Source organism: Falco cherrug, chromosome 4 (genome assembly GCF_023634085.1).
Source record: "Falco cherrug isolate bFalChe1 chromosome 4, bFalChe1.pri, whole genome shotgun sequence".
Classification (NCBI taxonomy): domain Eukaryota; kingdom Metazoa; phylum Chordata; class Aves; order Falconiformes; family Falconidae; genus Falco; species Falco cherrug.
In genome coordinates this window covers 60,463,538-60,475,381 of record NC_073700.1, presented here as the reverse complement: position 1 = coordinate 60,475,381, position 11,844 = coordinate 60,463,538, and the positions used below count along the sequence as shown (strand labels likewise).

At 56.9% G+C, this 11,844-nt stretch overlaps 1 protein-coding gene across 1 annotated transcript; it reads left to right on the top strand.

Moving 5' to 3' along the window:
- Nucleotides 1-1,236: 1,236 nt before the first annotated feature.
- On the top strand, nt 1,237-4,425 carry MNX1 (motor neuron and pancreas homeobox 1). The gene is made up of 3 exons (XM_005442371.2): nt 1,237-1,843; nt 3,831-3,991; nt 4,090-4,425. The coding sequence occupies exons 1-3, from the start codon at nt 1,237-1,239 to the stop codon at nt 4,423-4,425; spliced, it is 1,104 nt and encodes a 367-aa protein (XP_005442428.2).
- The last annotated feature ends 7,419 nt before the right edge of the window (nt 4,426-11,844 follow it).

The window sequence follows — 11,844 nt, the reverse complement described above, 5'->3', positions numbered from 1 at the left end:
TGTGTGGCTGCTGTGCTTCTGCCCGTGGGGCTGCTGTGCGACTGTGTCCGGAGGCTCCCAGCAGGGAGGTCAAGGAAAAAAAAAAAAAAAAAAAGTTAGTGCAGGAGAGAAGGGGAACACCAGGGCAGGGAGCAAAGGGTGCGTGTGTGCGTGCACGCACTCCTGAGAGGTGCCCTGGGCCTTCTGCCCCCCGAGCAGTGGTGGAGGGGGCTCAGGACCAAAGCGGTCGGGCTATTTTGTTGGTTGTGTCGGACTCTGCTTCTCTGTTTGTTTCCCTCTCCCCTTCTTTGCCCCTTTTCCTCCCCCCTTTTCATTGCTTTTAGTTTTCCCACCCCAGGGGCACGGCCCCGGGGGGCAGCCCACTCTTGCCACAGTGACACCGGCAGCCCCGGGGGCACAGCCCGGCCGCCCCCCGGGTGCGGAGCGGCCCCTCCCGGGGGGGGTTTATGGCAACGGGGGCCGCGACACGGGCAGTCCCCGAACCCGAGCGACTTCGCCCCGGGGCTGCCAAAGGCTTTTTGAAGGGAGAGCGTGTTTACCTTGGCAGCGCTGCTTGCCGCAGCCTGACCTTCCTCTCACACCGCCTCTGCGAAGGTCCCCGCAGCCCCCCCGCCCCCCCGGGCAACGGGACCCGGCGAAGCAGCGACCCCTCGCCCCGCTCCTTCCCTTTTCTGTTCGGGCCTGTTTGCGTTAGATAAGCAGCTCTAATAACACTATTGACAGACCCGGGGGCTGGGGGCAGACGTGACTCCCTGACCCACAGGTGTTTACTCTTTCCGACTCGTTAAAAAGCGGCCGGCGGCGCGTTTACGGCAAATATTTGCCGTGTGCGGGAACGGTGGGAAACCGTCACCGGGTACGCGGCGGGAGGCAGCTCGGCCGGCAGCGCCAGGCGAGCCCCGCGGCCGGGAGGGCTCTGCCAGCCGAGAGGAGCCGGCTCCCCGCCGAGCACCCCGCGCCCGCCCCGCCGGGGTCCCCGGGGCTCGGGGAGGGGGAAAGGGAAAGGGGGAGGGGGCGGGCCGCCCCCCGGCCGCCGTGACAGGTGGGCGGCGGGGCCAATGGCGGGCGAGGCCGCAGCGGCGCCGGTCCAATGGGAGCCGCCTGCGGCCCTTGAAGGGGCGCGCCGCGGAGCGCGGCCGCACTGCCGCCCGCCGCCGCCGGGAGACGCGGCCGGCCCGGGGCAGCCCGACGCGCCGCGGTTCCCCGCCCCTCCCGCCCCAGCCCGCCGGCGCTCCCATGGAAAAATCCAAAAATTTCCGCATTGACGCGCTGCTGGCTGTCGACCCCCCCAAGGCGGCGGCGGCGGGGCAGAGCGCGCCGCTGGCCCTGGTCACCTCGCTGGGCGGCAGCGGCAGCAGCAGCGGGAGCGGCAGCGGCAGCCCCCCGTCGTCCTCGTCCTCCTCCTCCTCTTCGTCCTCCTCCGAGCATCCCGCCGGCGGCCCCGCCGACTGCCTGCGCACCGACAGCCCCTCTCCGCCGCGCCTCCTGGCCGCCCACTGCGCCCTGGTCCCCAAACCCGGCTTCCTGCCCGGGGCCGGCAGCGGCGCCCACCCGCACCACCACGCCTCGGCGGCCGGCATGGCCCTGGGACTGCACCCCGCGGCGCCCGGCGGGCCGGGCATGCCGGCGCAGGCGGCCCTCTACGGGCACCCCGTGTACGGCTACTCGGCGCTGGGCGGGCAGCACCCGGCCCTCTCCTACTCCTACTCGCAAGTGCAGGGAGCGCACCCGTCCCACCCCGCCGCCGACCCCATCAAGCTCAGCGCCGGCACCTTCCAGCTGGACCAGTGGCTGCGAGCCTCCACCGCCGGCATGATCCTGCCCAAGATGCCCGACTTCAGCTGTGAGTATTTGCCTCCCGCCGCCGCGTCCCCTCCCTGTCCCGGTGCAGGGGCCTACCGGGAGCTGTCTCCTTCCCAGAGGGAAGAAACCCCCCATCCCTGCCCCCGCGGAGATAAGCTGTAGACTTAAACCGGAGGAGACAATTTTTTTTTTTTTTTAGTTTTTATTAAAAGGGGAAGACAGCCATCCGCGATGGCAGGCGGGTATGTGTGGGGCGCCTCGCCGTTCCCGGCCCCCGAGGAGCCCCGAGGAATCAATCGCGAGCATCCCAGCCCTCCGTGGCCGGTTAAATAAAGGTGGCAGGTCGCTCCCTACCCGCCGCCCACCAGGAGGGGAGATGGGGGCGGTGGGGACCGGGCAGGGGCAGGAGCCCCCGTGGACTGCTCCAAACAGCCGGTCCCCATGTACCCCGGCAAAAGCAGGGTGGCAGGTCCCATCGCTCAGCCATCGTTCTTCATTTTATTCCTTTTCTATCGCAAACGGGCTTGTGATAATTACGGCAGGCTCCTCCAGTTAAACGGGGAGGGGGGGGGCTGGGGTGAGCCAAAAGAATCGGGGTTCTGCGTTCCCTGGGGATCACGAATAGACACGAAGCAAACATAGAAGACAGGGTTTAGGTTTGGGAGCAGGGCAGGCTGAAAATGCTGCATTAAACCCGACAATCCCGGAGTCCCAGCAAAGGCACACCGCTGGTGCTAGGCCTTGCGGCCATGGGGACCTTGCATGCATCTGTTTTAGGCAAAGATCATTTTCAGAGGTGTGAGCTCTCGGTGGGAATGGCCCGTTTAACAATACCGGAGGTGTAGTTTTACAAAAATCATGCCAGGAAAAGAATTGTGATTTAAAAAAAAAAAAAAATCCCCCCCCTTCCCCCCATACTCTGCGCACACGTTGGTAGACAAAAAAGTCCATTGTTTTCTCTCGAATTGGGGTTGTTTAGACTGGAACATTCAGGAAGAAAAAAATAATTAGGAGAGCTGTCAGAGCCCTGCCTCTTAAACAAGGTGCAGAGGGGGGAATAAATAACCGGAGAGAAACGAGAATGGAGCCTCGGAAAATCGCACCGCAGTGAGAAAATGTGCCGGGAGCGGACACTGCCCGGCTCTGCAGCCCGCCCCGGCCGGCGGCAGCCGCCCCTGCCTAGGGCTTTTTTAAATTTTTTTCCTTTTTTTTTTTTTTTTTTCCCCTAAACTAAATAAACCAAAGTGCCAAAATACTTCGGGAAATGGGCAACAGTGCTGCCGCGTTGCATTCCCGGGGGTGCCCAGGCCCCTTGAAGGGGCTCAGCCCTGCCGCTGCCCTCTCTCTTGCCCATCACCGCGTCTTTTTTTTTTGTTTTAATCTTATTTTACATATACAATCCTTGCCTTTAACTCTTTTCTCTGAACGCGGAAAACACGCCAATTTTGGGTTGTTTTTTTTTTTTTTCTTCCTCTTTTCCCGTTCAACGAGTTTTCCAGCCCTCGCCGCTATTTACGCTGTGACGGGCGGCGGTGCCCGGCGCTGCCAGCCTGCGGTGCGGAGCGGCCCCGGCCCGCCGCAGCGCTTCCCGCCTGCACTCCCGTTAATTAAACGGGTATGGGCGGGCTGGGAGTGCGGCAGGTTTAACTAAAACATTAAATGGAACAAATCGCTGCTCCCCGGGGAGGCCGGTACCCCTTCGCTACGATCCTTGGCTCCATTTTATTGTCTCGCATTTGTTAGCCTCTTGGGAAATCAAGAGACATATTTTTCTTTATTTAAAAAAATTTAATTTTTTTTTTTTGGGGGGGGGGGTCCCCTGACACTGTGGAAGCCCAGAAACCTCCAAGCTGGAGGGCCTGGAGGAGATTCCCTCCTCCTGTCCATGCTCCAGTGGATAACTGCCCATCCCTGCCTCAGCCTGCCCCCCTCAGCATCTTTCCTTCCTCACCCCATCCCGGGGATGCCCGGCCGTGGTGGGGCGGCTCCGCGCTCACCTCCGCGTTCCCCCTCCTCTCTTTTCCCAGCCCAGGCGCAGTCCAACCTGCTGGGGAAGTGCCGCCGGCCCCGCACGGCCTTTACCAGCCAGCAGCTGCTCGAGCTGGAGCACCAGTTCAAGCTTAACAAGTACCTCTCCCGGCCCAAGCGGTTCGAGGTGGCCACATCGCTGATGCTCACCGAGACGCAGGTGAGTCCCCCTGGCCCCGCGGGCAAGGGGCAGGTGGGGGATGCTGCCGTCGGGGGGGCAATGGATGAAGCGGTCTGTGTGTCCCCCGTCTCGCCCAGGTGAAGATCTGGTTCCAGAACCGGCGCATGAAGTGGAAGCGCAGCAAGAAGGCGAAGGAGCAGGCGGCACAGGAGGCCGAGAAGCAGAAGGGAGGCGGCGGGGAGGACAAGGGGGATGAGGACCTGCTGCTGCCCGCCTCGGAGAAGAGCGGCGGGAGGAGGATGCGGGAGCTGCCCGACAGCGAGCCCGAGGACGAGGAAGAGGAGGAGGAGGAAGAGGAGGCAGCGGCAGCGGCCGGGCGGTGCTGCCCTTACCACTCCTCCGATTGCTCCGAGGCGGATGAGGAGGACACGCAGCCCCGCGGCCGGCACGGAGCCCCGGCGCAGCCCCAGTGAGCCCCCCCGCACGCCCCGCTCCCTCCAGCCGCGGGCTCTGCCCGTCCCGTCGGGGCGGGGGGAAGCCCTGCTGCTCTTGGTCGGCACCGGCCCCGCTCCCCCCTTGCTGCGATTTCTCCCTGCTTGGAGGGGGATGGAGAAGAGGATCCTCCGCGCGCCGGGCGGGGAAGAGGATTTACGGTGAATACAGTGTTAACATTGACTGAAAATCAGACAAAACTTGAGCCCCCCCTCCCTCCCGTCCCTGCCCCCTGGAAGCGTGTTCCTTTCGCTGAATATTGGAAATGTTTTGTTCTTACTATATATCGGGGAAACTGTTTATGTCATGAACGTTAAAACTGCTGGAAATCTCAATACTGTCTTTATTTTTGTATATCATATTTATAAAAAAAAATTACCTCTACTTATGCATGCTAAATTATTCCCCAGGCCCTCCCACCTGCGCGATGAGGTGGAAAATAAACGGCGTTTTGTACTTGAGCTGTACGAGCGCTCTGTGCGGGGGTGATGCTGGGCTCCTCGGGCCGCGGTCCCTGCGGGCCGGGGGTCCCGGTGCACCGGGCGGTGCCGAGGGGCCCGGGAAGGAGCAGGGAACCGTTTTCTAACCCGACTTTAAATCGGTGCCGCAGCTGCCGCGCTGCATCTGACATCAGCGTGGGTGCTGCTGAGAAGCGTGTTGACGCAGGGGAGGAACGGAGCCCGCTCCCCCCGGCCCCGCGGGTTGTTCCGCTGCCTGTCCCACCCGCGTACTGGGGGATTGCTCGCTGGGGGGGGGGGGCGGGGCAGGGCGGGCAGAAACGGGGCCCTTCTTCCCCCCACAAGGCTGCAAACCCGTAGGAAACGGGGAGCAGCGCTGGTTTCCAGGGGCGGCTCGGCCCGCAAACGAGCGAGGTGGAAGGGGGCGAGGGGACCCCGCGCCCTCCCCGGTACCGAGGACGGGGCTCCCCGTTCCCCGACGGCCGCCCCGGCAGCGAAGCGCGGGCTTTGCGATAACGGCGGGATTTATCTCGCCAATAAATTTGCAGATCAATTCATCCTTGTCACCGCAGCTCTTCCCCAAATCAATTATAGCGAATTTAAATATAATCACTGGCTCATCCCCACCAGCTCGGGGCCACTTCTGGCAATTTATCCCCGCTAATGAATGACTGCGCGGCGCGGGTCCCGCTCCCGCGTAGGGCCGCGCAGGGGGGCGGAGGGACCCGCCGCAGCCGGAGGGTCCCCACCGCGGGGCGCGGTCCTCAGCCCCTCCTCCCCCCCATCCCGGGTGCCTCGTAGGTCACCGCTGCCCCGGAAAGCCCCAGAGCTCTGAAATACGGAGCGTTCCCACTCCCGACACCTTAAAAAAAAAAAAAAATTTTACAAACCCGCGTTAACCTTTCACAGAAGAACAGCACGGCCCCTCTAAACGGCTTCTATAAAAACCCGGCCCGTGAAACACAGGCTGGCGGGTGCATGGGGGGGTGGCATGGAGTGACACGAAGGGACAAGGGGTGTCCGTCGCGGGGAGCGGGGGCGATGCCGGTAGGTGCTCGCTCACCGGCACACCCAGCGCGCCGCGGGTATCGCCGTAAATCACGCACCCTCACGGGGTAAATCATAAATCTGGATGGATCCCGTACGCCGAAAGACTTGATCGGGATCAACTCGATTTGGGCTTGATCGATACCTCCCCCTTCGCGCGGGAACAACCGCGTCTGAGGCTTTGATTTCAATTTGCAAACGATTTCCTTTCGGCCGCCGCTTGCAGAGGATTTAAGGCGATAGAAAAATGAAGGCATCAGCCGCTCCGCCGTTTTCCGCCCCGCTTGCTGCGGCTGTATTGTCCTGGGCGAACGGCCGCGCAGGGCCGCGCAACACCCGCGCAGGACGGCGCAACGCCTGCGCGTCCGGGCCGCTTGCTTCCAGCCGCATTTACACCTCCACATGCCTCAAGCGCATCCATCCGGAGGACATAACGTTATCTTACAAAAAATTAACGCTAAGTGAAATAATAATAATTAAAAGAACCTGAGAGCTACCTGAGATGGCCCACCCCAAGAAAGATCCTCCCTCAGCCATTAATTTCTAATTAAATCGCTAATTAAACTGGCCCAGAAATGTACTGTGTGCCCAACAGGCGTGTGTCCAAGTGCGCCCCAGCCCTGCGAGCAGCCTTGCGGGGCCCGGGCAGCCACTGCGGGATGCTGTATCAAAGTCCTACCGGTGTATTGCGTCTGTCTCAATAAAATTAATCTCTTTAAAGCCCAGCGTCTCACAAGAATACCTTTAGTGTTCCAGACTACAAGGGCAAATATGTTTTTCAGATTCTGTTTTTATGGACGGATTAAAGTTTATTTTCCATAATAGGGCACCTAATAAAACTCATAAAGCTCTGTCAGTCTTACAGCTGGTGGCCTCATTTAACACTTGCACTTCGTAAATCATTTTACAACTTACCAGGTGTTTCCAAAACCGAAAGGAGAGGAGGGGGGAAGAGAGAAAGGGGGTGGGGGGGGAAGAGAAATTAAAGCCGCTTAAAATGTAGATACGGTCCTTCGGCGGTGGGTGCGCTTGCACTGTCCCTTGGAAGGGCTTCAAAGAAGGTGGCGATCCCAACGGGGGAGAAAAGCCTTTTAATCAGCATTTCCCACGCTCTTTTGAAGTGCGGAGGCTCGTCCCCACGTGCAGCGCAATCAAAGCCGCGGGGTGATTAGCGGAGCCCGGTTCGGTGCGCTCCGCAGCCCGCCCTGCCCCGCGGAGGCTCCGCGCCGCTCCGCGCCCGGCGGTGGCTGCCCCGGGCTGTGCCCGGCCGGGCGGCATCACACCGGCACCAAGTGAGCCAGAGGCTGGGCTGGGGACGGGGAGACAGGCTGGAGCATCTCCCGGGGGTCGCTTCCTTGCCCAGCCCCAGGGTGTTCCCTATGCGCCCAGCCTGCCTCCCCGCCCCCCCACCCCCTTCCCTCCACCAAGTGTGGGTCCTCCCTGCACCCATCCCCAGGGTGCCCCGCACCCAGCCCTGGGGACCCCCGTTGGTGTCGGTGGGGTTGCTTTGCCCCCAGCCCCAGCGCAGGCAGGGCTTAGCAAGGCTTTAATCTAGCCCCCTGTTTGTAATTTCATTATTTGATCGGTTCCCTCCCCCAGACACAGTAGGTATCAAGCCTCTTAAAACTTTCATTGCTGTACTTGAGAAGTGGTAAGTATGAACATGGACCTTTGGTAGACGTTTAACTTTAAAAAGCGACATGGTTTAGGCATGGATGTCATTAACTGGCAATTTCATAAGCATTAAGTGCTAAAACAAAAGAACCAAAAATAGGATCCATATGTTCAAGGTAAACCTGCTAAAAGTCTTTCAAATGGGAAACCATAAATATAATCCCCCTCAAACTCTCTGTGAAACTGCTGGGAATGAAATACTTCATTAGCAGAAAGACCGCTGATTATTTCTCAAGTCTGAACTGTTACGTTCATCCAAAACTCAGGGATTAATGTCAGTTTTTCCCTCCAGCTCACAGTGAGACCCTGCCCCATGCTCCCTCCTCTTACACCCCTTCCCCTTACGCCCACTGGGCCAGCAGCAGGGCCACGAGCCGGGGCTGCCTGCCTGCTGCTCAGTGAGGCCTCAGCCCTCCCGGCCCTGATGCTGTTACTGGTCCTGATTCCCCTCGTGGGGGGCTGCACTAACAGTTGGGTCCCCAGGTGCCACTCCAGGCACCAGAGATGCCCCAGGGTGGTGAATCTCAGCGTAGGTCTCCTCCTTTCTTCCCCAGCTTTGCCCTTGCTGCGGGTGCCGGGATAACTGCGTGGTCCTTCAGCTGTGAAAGAGGAAACATTATTTTTTTAATTCCTGAGGCCGACGTCATTCCTGTGGTGGGCAGGGTGCTGCCTGGTGGGCTGGTTGAATCCTGTGAACAGCAATGTGTGACAAATAGTGGAAAAGATGAAGCTCCCAAGGGGACCTTAGTCTCCCTTGGGCATTGTGCGTAGTGGCCCCAGTTATGGTCCTTCTGCCCCCGAAGTGCTGGTTCAGGTCTGGCCAGAGCTAAATACCAACTGCACATCACTCTGGGAGTTACTCAGCAACTGCGATACAGATTTTTTTATTTTTCACCAATATTGATGCAACCAGGATCACATCTGCAGGGGGCTGGAGTTGCCACAGATTAGATGAGGCGGTTTTGTCTTTTCTGGAACTTTTTGCTTTATTTTTCCTGCCTTGAGGAGTGTGGCATTGTGTAGTGTCTCCTCCAAAGAGTCTTCTGCAAGGGCAGTGGTTCCAGGAGGTATTTAGTGTCTTGTTCTCCCTGCTCTGAGGACTGAAGAGCTTTAATTTAATCAAAGTTCTGGGGCACTCCCTGTATGGAAATGGAGGTGCCTGTGTGGAAATGGGATCGCCTGCAACGTGTAGGAGGTCAGAGAGCTCATGTAGTGGTCTTTCTCTGATCACAAGCTACTATCAAAATTTGGTTTTCAGCTTCCTTTTTGTTTTCCTGAGTTAAATCTAACTGGGACCCGTCTCTAAAATTGGTAGATGAGAGGAATGATGCCCTTTTCCTCTTGTAAAACCCAGCAGAGCCAGTGGCTTGCAACGAATTGTGTAGCTGGAAGGCTGAGTTTCATTTTACTGCTTGCGGGACATTTGCAAGCAGGTCACAATTTCCTCTAATTAATCCATTATTTGAAATTATTATTCACAGGACTTCTGTTAATGTTCTTGGCTGATGGTAGCTTTTGGCAGGTGGGACTTGTGTCTGAAGAGGGAGCACGGATGGACAATGCAGAAGGCTCTAACTCGGCTGCCTTCTCTCTTCCCGCACAGAGGAGACAGGGACGGAGAATTCCCGTTCCCATCCAGCCCTGCTGGGGTGTGGATGCCACTTCCATAAATACAAGCAAAAGGCAGCCAGCATGGAGCTGAACCTGGCGATGGGGCGGAGCAGCGATCCCAATTTAGAGCAACATCTTCAAGGGATGGGGCAGATTGTCCATCGCTTGGTATCCCCGGATGCCCTTTCTGGAAAGTACGTGAAAGCCAAGCACAAGCCACCGAGCCGCCTCCGGTGCTAATTTCTGCAGTGTAATAGCGGCTGGCAACGCGCAGAGGTCTGCATAGACGATCTAATGATTCTTTTTGGACTTCAACATGATGAATCTATAAAGCATGTATTGCTGTAGCAGCTAGGTGCAATTTTAGAAATGTTAATGAGTAATTACATAAAGGTTGTCCACAGTCATTGATGTTAATCACTGTTCTTTTGCCAGAGATAATTAAGATGACACTTCAGCAGCATCAGCCAGTGGTTCCCACTGTCTCTGCTGTCTCCTTCTGCCCCCCCAGCTCCTGCCATGGCTCTCACCCTCCTTCAGGGATCTTCTTGACTACCTTCACCCCTCCTAGCCCCCTAACTTTTCTGAAGGGCCTTACTGACTGTGGCCTGAGAACTTTTAAGCTATATACGAGCATTTCACAACCTCTTGTGAGGGGGGCTGAGGGTGCCAGGAGCAGGAGATTTGGGTGATGTCAGGCAGTGACCTGCTGCCTCCACGCTCCTGCTCAGAGCATCACAGCACTCAGCTCCATTCTGCAGGTAATTGGCTTAGACAAAGTATGCAAGTTGCTTCGCTTTCTTTGGCCTCCACCTCATGAAGTGGCTGGGCTTCCCACCTTCTTCGCCTTTTTGTGTGTCTTGGAAACCTCTGATGGAAAGGATCACGGCTAGTATTAATGACTATGGAGAAGCTGGAGTAACAGCTGTGTAAGTATATGGTTTGTTGTAGTAAAACTTATAAATTTTACCCACATTTTCACTCCTCAGCCTGTGATCAGATGCTGTTCAGTGCAACACAGGTTTCAGGTGATGGAAAGCCTGTGATGGAGGTTTTAGTGAGGAGGGATAGCCTGGCTGGGCCACTGAAATGTATGGGTGGGAGGGCTGCGGTGTGAGCTCCTCTCATGCCTCTCCCACAGAATTCCCAGGTAAATGAGTCAAACTGCCTGCGTGCTAGTTCCCCGGCTGTAGGACAGCAAGGACATGAGCGTGTGACCTGTTTGCTTGCAGGGACCACGCAGTCACATTGAGACGGGAGGGTCAGTCTGGGTGTCTAAGGTTGGATCACCTCAAGGGAGCAGGAGCTCCTGGCAGCTTGCACCATGCACCATGAAAATGACCTGTTGCGTTGACTCTGAAGCTGCCCAGATGGGACACGTCTCTTGTTACTGCAGATCTTCATGGGTGCTCTTTGCTTTGGGGGTGGGAGGGAGAAAGCACTTTCATCAGCTAAGCATGGCGAGATACCTGAAACCCCCACTCCTTTATTCTTCCAGATCTTCATCTTTAGGACTGATAAATACATCTAGAGGTGAGATGTGAGGGTCAATTTTAGCAGCAGAGGAATATAGGATGATGCTGAAAAAGCTTAAATGTGCTCCTCTACAAAACCTGTTAACCCTGCGCCTCCGACAGCTCCACATCAGCCTTGGGTAGCCCTGGCTCCTCCCTGGAGGAGGCCATTTCAGGGAAAATGTTACTCAGCATCCATGAGGGTGTCAAAAACCTGGCCAGAAATAAAGATTTGCTTCTCCAGCCCTTGGCAGCCTGAAGGTTCTTTTAAACTCACAAACCTTGTGTAAGGTTTCACAAGAACAGGGCAGCCTACATCGATGGCTCTAGTGTCTTTCCAGATCCGACTCTCACATTGCTTTCAGATCAGATAAGAAAAAAACACGCAGCCTCCAAGTCAACCTATTGCCTACTGATCAAGCTCTGAAGCACTGGTGAAGAGCTCCCTAGAGCCTGCCTCAACAGCTCTTATCATCGTAGGAAGCACTTATGATTTGCAGTTGCTGTCCCTGCCTTTCTGCATGGCTTCCTAATCTCTGCCACACAGCACCTGCACCACCCCTGGCATAACAAAAGTCTTCACGAGACCAACAGATTTAGTTTCAAACCATTTAGTTAGGGAAACTGGGAAAGTAAACACGGTCTAGTCAACATTTTCAGGGTGAACTGACCTGCAGAGCAAGGGGGGAAAAAAATCCACTCAGAATCTAAGGCTTTGGCTGAGGAGGAGAGATGATTCTGTGAATGAGGCAAGCCTAGAAAATGCAGTCAAGATGACTTATTTTTCCCCAAGGTGACACTGAGCATATCTCAGCTTATTGCCTCTGTACTAGAACAACACATTGCTCCATCCCCGGACTGTAACTGAAGGCTGCTCCTGCACCGGGCTTCACTGCCTCCTAACAACATGCCCTGTTATTTCATGCCGGAGCCGTGTGTGCCTGCGCACCCAAGAGAGAGATGAGGGTACTTGTACCGTCTGAACGGGAAAAGGCTCATAATGGAGTTTTTAATAGAAAAATGTGTCATGCTTGGAAATCTTTCACTTACGAAAATGAAACAACCGTTTCACTGTTACTGACAAAAGACTTTAAAG